The sequence below is a fragment of the Archocentrus centrarchus genome, chromosome 12, assembly GCF_007364275.1.
Source record: "Archocentrus centrarchus isolate MPI-CPG fArcCen1 chromosome 12, fArcCen1, whole genome shotgun sequence".
Classification (NCBI taxonomy): domain Eukaryota; kingdom Metazoa; phylum Chordata; class Actinopteri; order Cichliformes; family Cichlidae; genus Archocentrus; species Archocentrus centrarchus.
In genome coordinates, this window is record NC_044357.1 from 4576676 (window position 1) to 4590937 (window position 14262).

Consider the following 14262-nt stretch of genomic DNA (forward strand, 5'->3'; position numbering starts at 1 on the left):
TGGATATTAAGGACCCTTTGTATACTTCTGCCATATTTATCTGAACAACATGGAGGATTTCCGGCTGCTAATGCTGTGATAATATATGCTAATAATATGTAGCTGCTTTCTTGTGCCTGATTGGCTTAGCCTAGTCATGTGATCATATTGTGATGTGTGATTGGCTATACCTACTTGATCATTATTGACTGAAATGGAGAAAGTGGGGATTCCCCATATCTAGCAACTATTATCATGCTGCTCACTGAACAGCTGGCAGTAGCTAGATATTGAGAAACTGGGGGATCCCAAATTTGTAGAGAGTCTATTTATAATAGCATCAGTTCTAGGCCACTAGGTTTATTGATTAGCCTGCGATGCCACCTTCTGATTGGTTGAGCATTGTCTAACATGTTGGCCAGAGATGATTCATGGCCATAAAAAGCAATATTGAAACCATACCTACTACTCAGCAATTGTGCTCAAATGTAAACAACATGGTTACATTATGTTTTGTACACGGTTGCCTTATGATTATAGTGATGTTATAAATTGGGGCAAAATAGTTTTGCAGAAGGTAGTAAGATGTCTGCTGAATGGGTTTCTATTATGAAATGGGCTGTAATGTTATCCTGACTTCTACATTTATTTTATATTTGCATTAATCGCGGGAGCATGACCCCATCAGTGATGGGTCTTGTTGTGTTGTGTTTGAAGTCACAACGTAGCAAGCCTTGTACCAAATTTGTCCCTGACTTTCCAAGTTGTTATGTCTTCCCAGTTACTCTGACACCTCATGAAAGTACAAAAAGGGAACATTTTGAACTATGCATTTTTGATACTCGCACTCCGCTAAAACACCAGAAAGAACTATTGAGGTTTGATACTTGTATCGCACTGATGCTTCATCCATTCCCTTGAACTGTTTTTCTTCCAGTTAGATTACAGTGGTTTTCTGCTCCAATTTAAACCCATTCTTACCTCTCACCATTACAAGTCGTTTCACACTCTAGTTATCCCTAGAGTCAAAGTAGCTGAAACTTAACCATGTATAAGAGGCATGAAATAATTTAGTGGATTCCATCTTGAGAAAACTTCAGTGTTGTGCGTGTGGTCTCATTCTGTGAGGCGCTTCTTTACACCTCACTCTGCCTCCTCTTTTCGTTGAGACACACTATGAACTCATATTTGATGCATGAAGCCACAGAGCACAACGTAAAATAGGAGCTCGGAATTAGTGGAATTGTGCTTGTGCTTTCAGCATGATAAAAAGGCTGTCACAGTTTCTCTCTATCACTTCCCCACAACTCCCTGCTCCTCTCAGCTTTATGTTTCTTGACTAACTTGCTGAAACAATACAAACTGTATTTAGATAAATGCCAGTGCTCAAAATTAGTACATGATATAATATGATATAATTTACCTATTTTTTTCTTTTTCATCCAGTGATGTGCACATTATACCATAGTGGTGTCATAATGATTACCTAAGAGTGTTCAGTGATGATGCCAATTAGTAAAACATGATCAACCCAGCTTTTTGTGTGTTCATAGTCTTTATAAGCATTTACCCATTAAATATAGGTATTGAATGAAGACGGGATTTAAAAATAGATCAAAAGCTTTGAGTTTATACGGTTTAGAAAAAGCTACTACACAATATAGCATTAATTGCTAGTTGCTATGCTGTGCCAAAGGCCTTCGTCACGTGCAGTAGAGTAAAATGGAGCACCAAATACGTGCAAACTCACATCATAAACAGGAGCCTGTTGTGCTCAGACTTACTCTGTTAGACGTGTCTTTGCAGACAAAAGAAGAGGTGGCATCTACCCTCGAGGCCGTCCAGAACATCCAGAGCATCTCTCAGGCTCTACAGAAGTCCAAGGAGAACTACAATGCCAAAATTGTGGAGCAGGAACGCCTCCGCAAAGAGGGGGCCACCCAGAGAGATGTAGACAAGGTGGGAGGTCACACGCGCACGTACACACTCCCACATAATCAGGGTCTGGTAATAAGGCATGATGAAGTGCCTTAATGCATGAGTCTATACAGAAACTTTAACCCCAAAGGCTTCAGATGTTAAGTGGAGCTTGGTTTTGTTGCCAGTTTGTCAGGGGATCCTGAAAAACTGACAGTCATTGTCTACAGTATACCAAACCGTAATAGTCATTTATCTGTTTGTTTATACTCTGCAGGCTGGAGTGAAAGCCAAAAAAGCCACAGAGACCTACAAATCATACGTGGAGAAATATGCCACAGCGAAGGCTGAGTTCGAACAGAAGATGGCAGAAACTGCGCAGGTATTTATTAGCTGATTTTCCCTCCTTCTCTCTGCATGTGCTTTAATCAAATACATGTTCACAAACTGTTTATTGTCTATCTCTGTGGTATGCAACACTTTTGTTGGTTAATCTGTTAGTCCTGTGGATGTGTGTGTGTGTGTGTCTGTTCCACGTTTTGCGCCCTGCATTATCATCATCTCCAGATTGTGTTTTTTTTCCCCCTTAACGGAATCGTTGTGTAATTGAGTCCATCTGAAGCGCTGATTAGATAAACTCCAAATTAAAATCAGATCAACAGAATTTGGTCTTGATATCCTCCTGTACCACAGCAGCGCTGCCACCAGAGCTGGTTCCAGTTAGCCCAGCGGTTTTGTTTTCCCCTATAGAAAGCAGCATTGCAGCTCTGCTTCCCCTGAATCACAGTCTACGGCTCATCTCCAACGCAACACATGTAGACGAGTATTATAAACATTAAACACATGTGCTCTCTGACATCACCGTGTCTCCGACATGTGTGTTCTCTTTGTCTGTCTGTCTGTGTGTGTGAGCCTACGCAAGCTGTCATCATGGTAAAAAACAAAAGTACAGTCTTATTTTGCGTGCAAGCCTCTGAAGTGTAGATGCAGAAGCTCTTGATCCGGTGTTTTTGTGGTCAGAAAGGCTCATCTTCCTTCCCTGTCCTCACTGTGATTTTCCAGTTTATGATTATTTATACTCATTCTCCTCGGTTTCCCCCAAAGCTAGACACAAAGTCAGACACAAATGGAAGTAAATACCAGCATTTAAGTTTGTGGTCTGCACCATAGTTGTGCTTAAAACCAGAAATGAATCCTCATCACTGTATGTCACGTCCAGAATTGACTCTTGGTGGGAGGAGTTATATGTGCTTGAGGGGCCAGAGACCACCCAGACAGACACAGGAAGTTACATTAACAGATTACGGAAGCAAAGTTTTGTGTTTGCACTTAACTCATTTTTGTTTATGCGGATTTGATGCCATGCAGTTTACTTGTTTTCAAGCAGGCTTTTTTTCTTTTTACTGCATAAAGAAACACCTGTTTTCTTTAATGTACGCTGTCCACCTGCATGCATAGTTATCCCCCAAAGACTAATCCTTATCCAGGAGAAGCCTTATTAAAGTGACCGGTGTTGCGTGGCTGTACCATAAATATCATAACCCTGTCTTACAGAAATTCCAAGACATTGAAGAAAACCACATTCTCCACATGAAGGAGATCATTCAGTCATACTCATTGTCTGTGGATGAAACACACATTCAGATAGGAGAGGTGAGTGTGTACATGAACGCACACACAGACACACAGCATTCTCTCAAACATTCCTGTGGGTGGAGTAGGTGTCTCGCTGACCTGAGGCTGTGCTCACTGGGTTCACTGTGCGTCATATCAATTAGTGTCGTCTTTGATCTTGCTAATAATTTAACTGAGAAGCAGGAAATTGTCCATTCATCCTTTTATGCTGAGCAATTAAAAACTGATCAAAACTCCCTCTCAGTCTATCAAAAGTCCAGACACTTGCCAAATACTGCGCCTGGTAGTAAAAAGTGCCGCACGGGCCTCTTTCCTCTCTGGAAGAGTGTGTTTGGGTTTGGCATCAAGCACAGTTGTGAAAGCTTTCAAATATCATTCAGAGCTACATCAATCAGTATTCAATGTGAATCAGAGTGTACTTTTCATTTATTTATTTAGCACTCATACTTACCAGTGCCACACAGAATGACTAACTACAATCTGCTGCTCTGTTTCATTAATCTGTAGCTGCTTTGTGTTCATGATGCTGCTGTAGTTCCCTTAAGGTCTGTAGAGGGCGACACAACTCCATCAAGAGAATCATAGTCTAAAAAAAATACTCTTCAGTGTGCAAGACTAGGAATAACATTCTGTCATACAGTGTAAGACAGTAAGGACCTTTCCCTTTATTTTTGCTGGAGACTGAAAACATTTGGGTATGATATTAAAAAAAATCAACATCTCAGCTTTTATTTCCAGGTTTTCACATCTGGATCTGATACACAGGTCAGAAGATGTCTGAACCTAACGTTGGGTTACATAACGTAATCCCTGGTTCTTTGATAACAGAGTGAGGTGTTTCACTATGGGAATCGCCTTGGCGTGACCAACTACGGAAGCTCCAATGACACCACGTCTGTCTGCGACAGACCTGCCAAGCCGTGCTCAGGGCCCCGCCCCTCCTACTATCACGGCTGACCAGCTCCTCCCTACTCATTCTAAGCAGATTTCTTTCCGTGCCCAAGCAAGGAGGGAAGTGATGGTGAAACACCTCACTCTGTTATCAAAGAACCAGGGATTACGTTATGTAACCCAACGTTCTTTTTCTAACTTCGTTCGGTGTTTCACTATGGGAGATATAGCCCACTCCCGGATTGCGCCAGCCCTCCCGAAGCTGTGCTCCAGTGCTGCCCAGGATCTCAGCTCAGACCTGAGGCACTAGACTCCAGGACTGCCTGAGCCAGGGATGACTGAGCGACATCCAGTCTATAAAACCGCACAAATGTGTGTGGTGTAGCCCAACTCGCTGCTGCACAGATATCCTGGACTGACACCCCTCTGAACAAAGCCCAGGATGTAGCCATGCCCCTAGTAGAATGAGCTCGAAGCCCCGATGGGGGCTGAGTACTCTTACAGCTATAGGCTAGAGTTATAGCCTCTACAATCCAATGAGACAGCCTCTGGCGGGACAAAGGCCTGCCCTTGTGGGGGTGGGCCCAGGAAACAAACAGCTGATCAGATTTCCTGAACCCAGCTGTTCTGTCCACATATGACCCCAAGGCCCGCACAGGGCACAATGTGTTAAGCCTGCGCTCCTCTACAGAGGAAAAAGGCGGGGGGTGAAATGCCAGTAGTTCTACTGTGGGGCACCTGTATGATGACTCTATCACCTTAGGGACAAAGGCTGGGTTTGGCCTCAGGCATGCTTTAGTAAGACCAGGGGCCAACTGTAAACAAGAGGGGTGAATGGACAAAGCCTGTAACTCACTAACTCGCTTGGCTGTAGTTAGAGCCAGCAGCAGAGCGGTTTTAAGTGAGAGAAATTTCAACCCTACAGCCTCGATTGGCTCGAAGGGGTGGTAGGAGAGTGCATCCAAAACCAGTGATAAATCCCATAATGGGACCAGTGGCCTTGAGACTGGGAGCTTACGGCGTGCCCCCTTCATGAAGCGACACACAAGAGGGTGCTGACCAATAGGTTTATCACCCAATCCCACATGGCAGGCTGAAATAGCTGCCAAATAGACCTTTATTGTGGAAAAAGCTTTCCCTCCGTCCAGCAAATCCTGAAGAAAACACAGCAACTCCACCACAGAGCACTGAAAAGGGATAACCTGCCTTTCATAGCACCATTCTTCAAAAACACGCCATTTACAACTGTAAAGAGAGCGTGTGGAGGAAGCTCTTGCATTCTGAATGGTGTCAATAACCTTCAGAGGCAGACCCGCAGCATTCAAATTCGACCTTTCACGGGCCAGGCCCACAGAGCCACCCGGTCTGGGTGAGGATGATATATATCCCCTCGCCTCTGGACAGGAGGTCCGCCCCCCTGTTCAGAATACCCGGCACGTGAGTTGCCCGAAGGGAGAGGAATTTTGTGCTGCTCCACACAATTATTTCCCTGGCCAGTCTGTGCAACTGCAGGGAACGAGTACCACCCTGGCGGTTGATATAAGCAACTACTGTAGAGTTGTCTGTTTTCACCAAAACATGTCGACCCTGGAGATACGGCAGAAAATGCCTTAGAGCTAAGCGCACTGCGTGCAGCTCCAGTATGTTGATGTGAGCCCGAGAGAGCCTCCGAGACCAAACACCATTTACTGCCCTCCCCATCATGGTTGCGCCCCACCCTGACAGAGATGCATCTGTGGTCAGGGTCATCCTGGATGACACCGCGCCCAGAGGTACTCCCGCCGCAAGAGCTGCTGGGTTCCTCCAAGGTTGGAGAGCCGCTATACATGACGGTGTTATTTTTACACTGCGACCGAGATGGCGGTGAGGGCACAGACGTAGGGACGTGACCCAACGCTGAAAATCCCTCATCATAAGCAGCCCCAAATGCACCACATTTATTACCGAGGCCATAAGGCCGAGGAGGCGGAGACAGAGCCGGAAACGCACGACTTTCCCCACTTGAAAGAGGGAGAGGCACTGAGTGAAGGATGCGATCCTGCGCTCTGAAAGCGTGACACGATAAGATCTGGAATCTAAAATGAGCCCCAGATATTCCGTATACTGTGCGGGTTTCAAGCGGCTCTTTTCCAGGTTGATTTTGAAGCCGAGCTCCGTAAGGTGGTTTGCCACCACCCTGGAATCTCTGATCGCCTGCTCCCGCGATCGGGAGCATATCAGATAATCGTCTATGTAAGAGAATATTCTGATGCCGCTGTTCCTTAACGGAGACAGCGCTGCCTCCACACATTTGCTGAACACCCTTGGGGCTAATGATAGCCCGAATGGGATAGTCTGAAACTCGTATGCTGCGTTCTGATAGGCGAACCTGAGATATTTCCTGTGTGGAGGATAAATGGCGATGTGAAAATATGCGTCTGAGAGGTCGATTGTCACAAACCAATCGTCTGGGTGAACGGCCCGACAGAGCGCTTTGTGTGTGAGCATTCTGAACGTGTACTTTCTCAAGTGTTTGTTCAATACACGTAGATCTAAAATGGGCCGGAGAGAGGAACCCTCTTTTTTTGGAATGAGGAAATAGCGGGAGTAAAAGCCCTGCTGAGCCTCCTCGCTCGGGACCGCTCTGATCGCCTGTTTGCGTAACAGGGAAGCAATTTCGTCCTCCAATACGCTTGCTGACTCTCCCTTGGCCACTGAAATCAACTTTCCGTTGAATTTCGGTGGTTTCATTGCGAACTGAAGCCTGTATCCTTGGGAAATGGTGGCCATAACCCAGGGATGGACTGCGCATGCGCGCCATTGCTCCAGCCGCGCAGAGAGCGGGCCCATGAACACGTGTGACGTCACCTCTGCCTCCCGCATGGAGGTGTCCCCCTCGCGAAGAGCGCCAGCTCCCTCCGCAGGGAACGTAGTGACATGACAGTGACTTTCTTTCATTTTTTTCATTTTCTTTAAACTGGGGGGACATTCTGCCCTTGGCAAACTGCCTGGTTGCAGGAATGCACACTTTATTTCTTTTTGAACCCCCGAAACACAATGAAGTGTCTGAAAACTTTGGGCAGTGCTTGGTGACACTGATAGATTGCTTTGAAGTGAATAATGAAACCGGGGAAGTGCATGGTGACACTGCGACCTTTGACCCCACATCTCCTCTCTCTGAACTAGGTGTGGGAACCGAGAGAGGGCTCCTGATGAACTGGGAACCCCAGGAGCCTCTGAACCATGAACCCTGGGAGGTGTGGTTGCCTCTTCCAGCACCTTCCTCCTCTTTGAGGGAGGAGAGAGAGGTGATGCACAACGTTGCAGGCTTGCTAGGCTGAACGCTTCTTCTTCCCTTCCCCGGGGTGTGACGTTCGGTTCTTTGCAGCAGCTGCTGCAAAGGAGTGTTTGCCCCAAGGCCTTGGGTTTTCTGCCTTGACCTGGTGGGAAGGCTGCAGTCTTGCCGCTTGCCTCTGAACTTTAGCCCCACTCTGCCTACCCCTCACGGCTGCAGCTGCTGCTGCGAAGCCTACTCTAGGCACCTGGTGAGATTGTGGGTTCACTTTTCTGGGTAAGCAGAGATTGAAAGCTTCTCCCTCCTGCTTTCTGAGAGTGCTTGTCTCTCTCATTTTCTCCAAAGCTGGGCCAAAGAGACCCTTGGCTGGGTCATAGGCTGCATCCATGATTTCAGCCTTCTGAGTGTCTCCCAATCCTGACAGGTTTAGCCATAAAGCTCTCTCACCTGAGACTGCAAGACCCATTACACGCCCACAACCCTGGACTGCTCCCCTGGAGGAGCGTAGGATGAGATCGTTGACCACACAGATCTCATCCCAGAGGGCCGGGTTTGGAGACCCCGAGTCCAGTTGACGGCCCATGTCCTCTAAAATCTCTGCCTGATAAGCTGACAGCAGTGTAACCGCATTAAGGGAACACACCGACTGTGCTGAATATTTGTACATCCTTTGATAGATGGATGCGGTGAGGCGATCCATCTTACTGGGCAGAGAAATATTAGAAGAAGCTGAAACTGACCTGCGGTTAGGGTGAAGGTGATAAGCCACTGAAGGCTCAACTGCTGGGGGTCCGGTCAGCCCCAGCTCACCCATTCCTTGCATCTCCAGCTTAGAGCAGCCCTGGGTAGGAAGCTTGCTCTTAAAAGGGCTAGACCAATAGCGACTCATTTCTTTCATGCAAGCAGGCACTGCTGGCAGAAGCTGCTTTGCAGGTGGTGAGGCTGGAGGGAGCCTCTTGCCATCATACAGGTCACGTTCTGCCCCTTCAGCCGCCTGGGCTGCTGGCCATGTGATGCCCAGCTTGGCAGCAGCCCGTTTGCAAACATCATACAAGTTGCTGTCCACTGGGGGTACAGCTTCAGCCCCACTTGGGGGCCTGGACTGCTGGGCAGGGAAGGTGGAGTCATCCTCCCCTTCCTCCATGTCTTCTAGGCCGAGGAGGTCGGAGTTGGCATCGCCATCCGCATCCTCATCCGCCGGCTCACCCTCAGTTGGGTCGAGGAGCCCCTCGAACAACTGGGGCATAACCGGGGACACTTCCTCCATTATGTCCGCCCAGCTCGTTGTGGCTGTCGGCTGATGGATATCAATCGTAGCATTGTTGGCTGACAGACAGGGGTCCTGGCTGTTAGCCACTGCTACTCTCAACCTCCTTTCCAGGATTTTCTCTGGCATCAAGGCGCAATGAGAGCAACCTTGCGGGTCCGCCAGAGAAGTTTGAGCATGCTTAGCACCCATGCAAGCTATGCACATCGGATGAGAGTCCCTGCCCGAAATGGAAGCACCGCATGATGCGGGGCATGGGCGGGATGCAGCCTCTTTGGCCTTCGGTTCTGACCCTTTGGCGGGGGTAGGAGCCGTAGCCATCGTGGTCGGAAAGATGGTGAGACTGAGCTATACAAGGCTCGTCGTGACACGTTAGCCTGTTTGTAGCTAGCGCTAGCAACGGGGTTAAGTCCGAGCTAGTCGCCGTGAGAGTCAGCTCGTCGTGACACGTTAGCTGAGCTCTACCAGTTGATCCAGCTAACAAATTAATGCTAACTGAAACCTAACACTGTTTAGGGTCGGTTAGCAAATTAATGCTAGCCAGACCTAACACGGTACTGACCCGCTAACAAGCTAATGCTAGCCGGACACCGAAAAGCTCGCCGTGACGCGTTAGCCCAAGTTACACACACACACACACAACGGCTACCCTGCTAATTAAAACCAGGTGACCGCTGAAGACAGCTCGCCACGACGCGGTCGCTGTCCAGGGTGTATAACTACCAGTACACTTCTTTCGAAGGACTTACTCAGCACAATCCAGACTGAAAACTGGAGAACTGCGTTCGGCGACGTACTCCTCTACGGGACGCCTGAGAACTGTTAAACAGCTAACCAAGCCAGCCTGGGCGCGCTGAGGGAGCCCGATGTAGTTTCTCACGGGAAGAAAGCGAGAATGAGTAGGGAGGAGCTGGTCAGCCGTGATAGTAGGAGGGGCGGGGCCCTGAGCACGGCTTGGCAGGTCTGTCGCAGACAGACGTGGTGTCATTGGAGCTTCCGTAGTTGGTCACGCCAAGGCGATTCCCATAGTGAAACACCGAACGAAGTTAGAAAAAGAACCATTTTTCTTGTGAGCAAAAGTATTGGAACAGATCAAATTAAACTGGATTAAAGTGAATAAGACTTAGTTGCAAATCATTTGCTTGCAATGACTGCATCAAGTCTGTGACCCACTGAAATCACTAAATGTTTGCATTCTTTTTTTGTGATGCTTTTGAAGACTTTCACTGAGGCCTTTCAGTTGTTTGTTTGTTTTTTGGGGGAGGGGGGGTTACTCCCTTCAGTCTCCTCTTTAGCAGGTAAAATGCTCTATAGGGTTTAAATTTGGAGATTGACTAGGCCAGTCTAAAACCTTCCAGTTCCTCCCCCTGATGAACTCCATTGTAGTTTTGGCAGTGTGTTCTGGGTCATTGTCTTACTGCATAATGAAGGATCTCCCAATCAGTTTGTTTGGATCTTTCTTTAAATCCCACACCTGTCAATCACATGTTCCAATACTTTTGCTTGCAAGAAAAATGGGTGGATTCAGACAAAAAGTGCTATCTTCTGAACTGTGTGTCAGGTCCAGATATAAATGCCTGGAAATAAAAGCTGAGATGTTGATCTTTGTTTCATATTTATCTTTTGATGTCAAACCCAAATGTTTTCAATCTACAGCAAAAATAAAGAGATTGGCACAACTGTTCCAATACTTTTGGAGGGGAGCAAATACAACAAAGCTAACAACAGTTTGTTTTCCACTAAAATGAAAGTAAACCAAGCCTTAATGTCAGGTTTTCACTGATTGAATATATGTGGACAAAGGGAATGGAGAAAAGTTGATTATTCTGAATTATTCTGAGGTGAGGTGAGACTATCAGTTATAATCAGTCTAATGTTACAGTTTGCTCTCTCTCAAAAGTCATGTACTGTTTTATTTTTAGGGATGGCCCAATCCAGATTTTCTGGTTCCAATCTGATACCTGTACCCTGTCTGTGGGTATCTGCTGATACCAAGTACCAATCCAATACCAGAGTTAAATTAATAGTCTGTTTCCCTCACTGTGAGGGATATATGTATGTTTAAGCTTAAACAACTTTCCTAACTTTGTAAAATAAAATCTAACAAATAAATACAACCCAAAATATAAATGTAAAGAATTTTTGGTATTTAGAGAAATAAATGAAAGAAAGCCCATTTTAAATACAGTGAAAAAATAAATAATGGACTGGAGTTATTTATCTAATTTATTGGCACTGGCCTTGTTCCCGATCAAAGTGAGAAACTGCTGTCCTTCACAGTCACAGCAGGTTCTCCTTTTTCCTCCAGCTGCCGGTAAACAGCTGAAGTGAAATAATATTTAATCACATTGACACACATAACACACTATGTCACCATAAGTAGAATTAAAGTTTACCGACAAGTATTGCACTGAACAAACATGTCAGCTCATATTAACCACAGTTTGTAGTTAAGCATAAAACACAAAGAGAAGCTGGTGGTGTAGCAGGTGTTAAATACCTCCAAACTGCTGTCCCGTCCTTCCTCCATGCTACATTAGCTCTGCTGCTAGCTGCTACAGAACAACATAGAACTGAACTGAATGGATCGAACCATGGATCAGCTCATTGTCACAGATATCCCATCCGCTTTTGGGTCAGTATCGTACCGATATCAGATCCAAATTGTATTGGTACATCCTTCCTGTTTTACAGAGTTTAAATTCCTTTCAAAGTATAGAAGTTTTTTTATGTAATCTTTTTTTATGTATATGTATATAGATGTTAACAAAAAAAAAAGCATAAGAAGGCACAAGGTCTTTTAGTTACTGATATTTTAACTTACTTAAATGGATTACAGCTGATTTTAATGTTGTCTCTTAAACCTGTGCTTTTAATTTCAAAATGATCATTTTGTTAAAAACTTTATAATCAAAATGTTTTTGAATACATCTTAAATTTATATGAATAAATCCAAATTTGTTGTTTTTGTTTTGTTTGTTTGTTTTTTTTACATAAAAGCATTTTGATTAGTTAGAGCAGTTTTTCTGAAACGGGCATAATAGCACTAATAACAAAGTCAAGAAAATACATTTGTGGTTTGAAATGCAGTTTTTCATGTTTTTATTTGAATGATGACAAAAACTAGTTTGTTGCGAACTAAAAATGATCCTCGCAGGGGTGTGGTATTGAACCTCAAACATTTGTGAAAGCCACAAAACGAAATTCAAACGTTAGAAACTGTTTCCTCTTTACACACTGTAGATGCAGCGAACAGGGGAGGAGATGGGCTGTATTGACTCTGCTGCTGAGCAGAACCACAGCACTTCAGCTCCACTAATCTAACCCCTCCCATAAGGCAACTTTTATATCAGTACCTCAGTTAGCCAGACATCTGTTTATGCATAAAATGGCAAATCTTTCAAAGAGCGTTTGATGAATTGTTTATATTAGTACACCATCACTCTTACTACCACCAGGGGCCTGTATATTTATGTATAGTGCTGTGAAAAAGTATTTGCCCCCTTCCTGATTTCTCTTTTTTTTTTTTTTTTTGGCACACTTAGATTAGACAAAGATAACCCGAGTAAATGCAAAATGCAGTTTTTAAATGATGATCATTTATTAGGGGTGAGAGCCATTATGCATAAATGGAGAAAACTTGGAACAGTGGTGAACATTCCCAGGAGTGGCCGGCCTACCAAAATTACTCCAAGAGCGCATTGACGACTCATCCACAAAAGAAACCAGAACAGCATCTAAAGAACTGCAGGCCTCACTTGCCTCAGTTAAGGTCAGAGTTCACAATTCAACAATAAGAGACTGGTGAAAAATGGCATCCATGGGAGAGTTCCAAGGAGAAAACCACTGTCGACCAAAAAGAACACAAACATCTGCATAAAACTAACACAGTGTTTCAAAAAAAAGAACTTCATGAAAACAGTCAAACACGGTGGAGGTAGTGTGATGGTCTGAGGCTGCTTTGGTGCTTCAGGACCTGGACAACTTGCTGTAATTGATGGAACCATGAATCCTGCTGTCTACCAGAAAATCCTGAAGGAGAATGTCCAGTCAGTTCATGCCCTGAAGCTCAAGAGCACTTAGGTTGTGCTGCAGGACAATGATCCAAAATACAACAGCAGGCCCACCTCTGAATGGCTCAAAAAGAACAAAATGAAATTTTTGGAAGTGGTCTAATCAAAGTCCAGACTGAAATCCAATTGAAATGCTTTGGCATGACCTTAAAGAGGCCGTTCATGCTTGAAAACCGTCCAATGTATTGAATTTAAATCCAGAATTGAATTTAAAAATCGTGCATTTCTTAATGTTGTTGCCATTTTCTTTCATGTAAATTTCTTTCTTTAATTAGTGTTTGCACTCTTTCTATTGTACTTTTTTGTTTATTTCTTATCCCACACAAAAAAAGAAGAAAAAAAAGTCACTATCTGGTCGTCATTAGACACAGATGGTATAAGCCCGATGAGGGACCATGATTCTTACCTGCACTACTGTTGCACCATGCCAGCAAATAGACTAGCACCTCCTAATGGGATAGTTCAAATCTCTGAGTGCCCTAACACCCTTACATCATGTAACTGAAGAGTCCATTGTTGAGCTGTTGTCAATGTACCGACAAACTACTAGACGCAAGTGGTTGAAAGGAAGAACGGGGTACCTGTAATGAAAGTCTCTCCCTTTCTCACTCCAAAAACGAAAAAAAAAAAGCAGTGATAATATTAGACATACAAGTTTCTGCAGACAAGCTCAGTGGGCATGAAGGTTTGAAAGCTATGTTTAGTTCATGTTTGAGTGTGGTTTGCTGTTCAGAGAGCTTTGAACTCACAGAAGGGTAGGTGGGTCTGTCAGTGTGCATGCTGTGTTTGTTTTTGTAAGTGAGCATTTGTGTGCGAGCGAGGATACCTTCAAGGCAGATACATGTTTCGAGCATGTGGGCGAAAGACTCTTTGAGATGAGTTTCGTTGTTTGTGTGTGTGTGTGTGTGTGTGTGTGTGTGTGTGTGTGTGTGTGTGTGTGTGTGTGTGAGAGAGAGAGAGAGAGAGAGAGAGAAGCAAGCGGGGCAGGCGGGTTGATGACATTAGTGGCCTCCATCATGGCAGCAGCACCTGACAGATTGCGTGTGCTGCACTGAGTACACTTCCTCACCATTGCAACCCCCACATCACCCCCCTACCCCAATCCGACCCCCACCAACATCCTCTCCTGCCAGGGCACAGAAGGCTAATGCACTCCACCTCACCACAGGGGCCCGAGGGGGGGCAAACACATATGTGTGTATGCGTGTTTTTGATAGCGGAGCCAC

The 14262-nt window shown here is 45.2% G+C and overlaps 1 protein-coding gene across 2 annotated transcripts in view; it reads left to right on the forward strand.

Annotated features, from left to right (window-relative positions):
* Positions 1-14262, forward strand: part of fcho2 (FCH and mu domain containing endocytic adaptor 2) — a 54653-nt gene that overhangs the window by 14305 nt on the left and 26086 nt on the right. For both annotated transcript variants that reach the window (XM_030742226.1, XM_030742227.1), the window contains exons 5-7: positions 1786-1938; positions 2174-2278; positions 3451-3549. In XM_030742226.1, coding sequence (XP_030598086.1) covers positions 1786-1938; positions 2174-2278; positions 3451-3549 — 357 coding nt within the window. The remainder of the gene's footprint in view (positions 1-1785; positions 1939-2173; positions 2279-3450; positions 3550-14262) is intronic.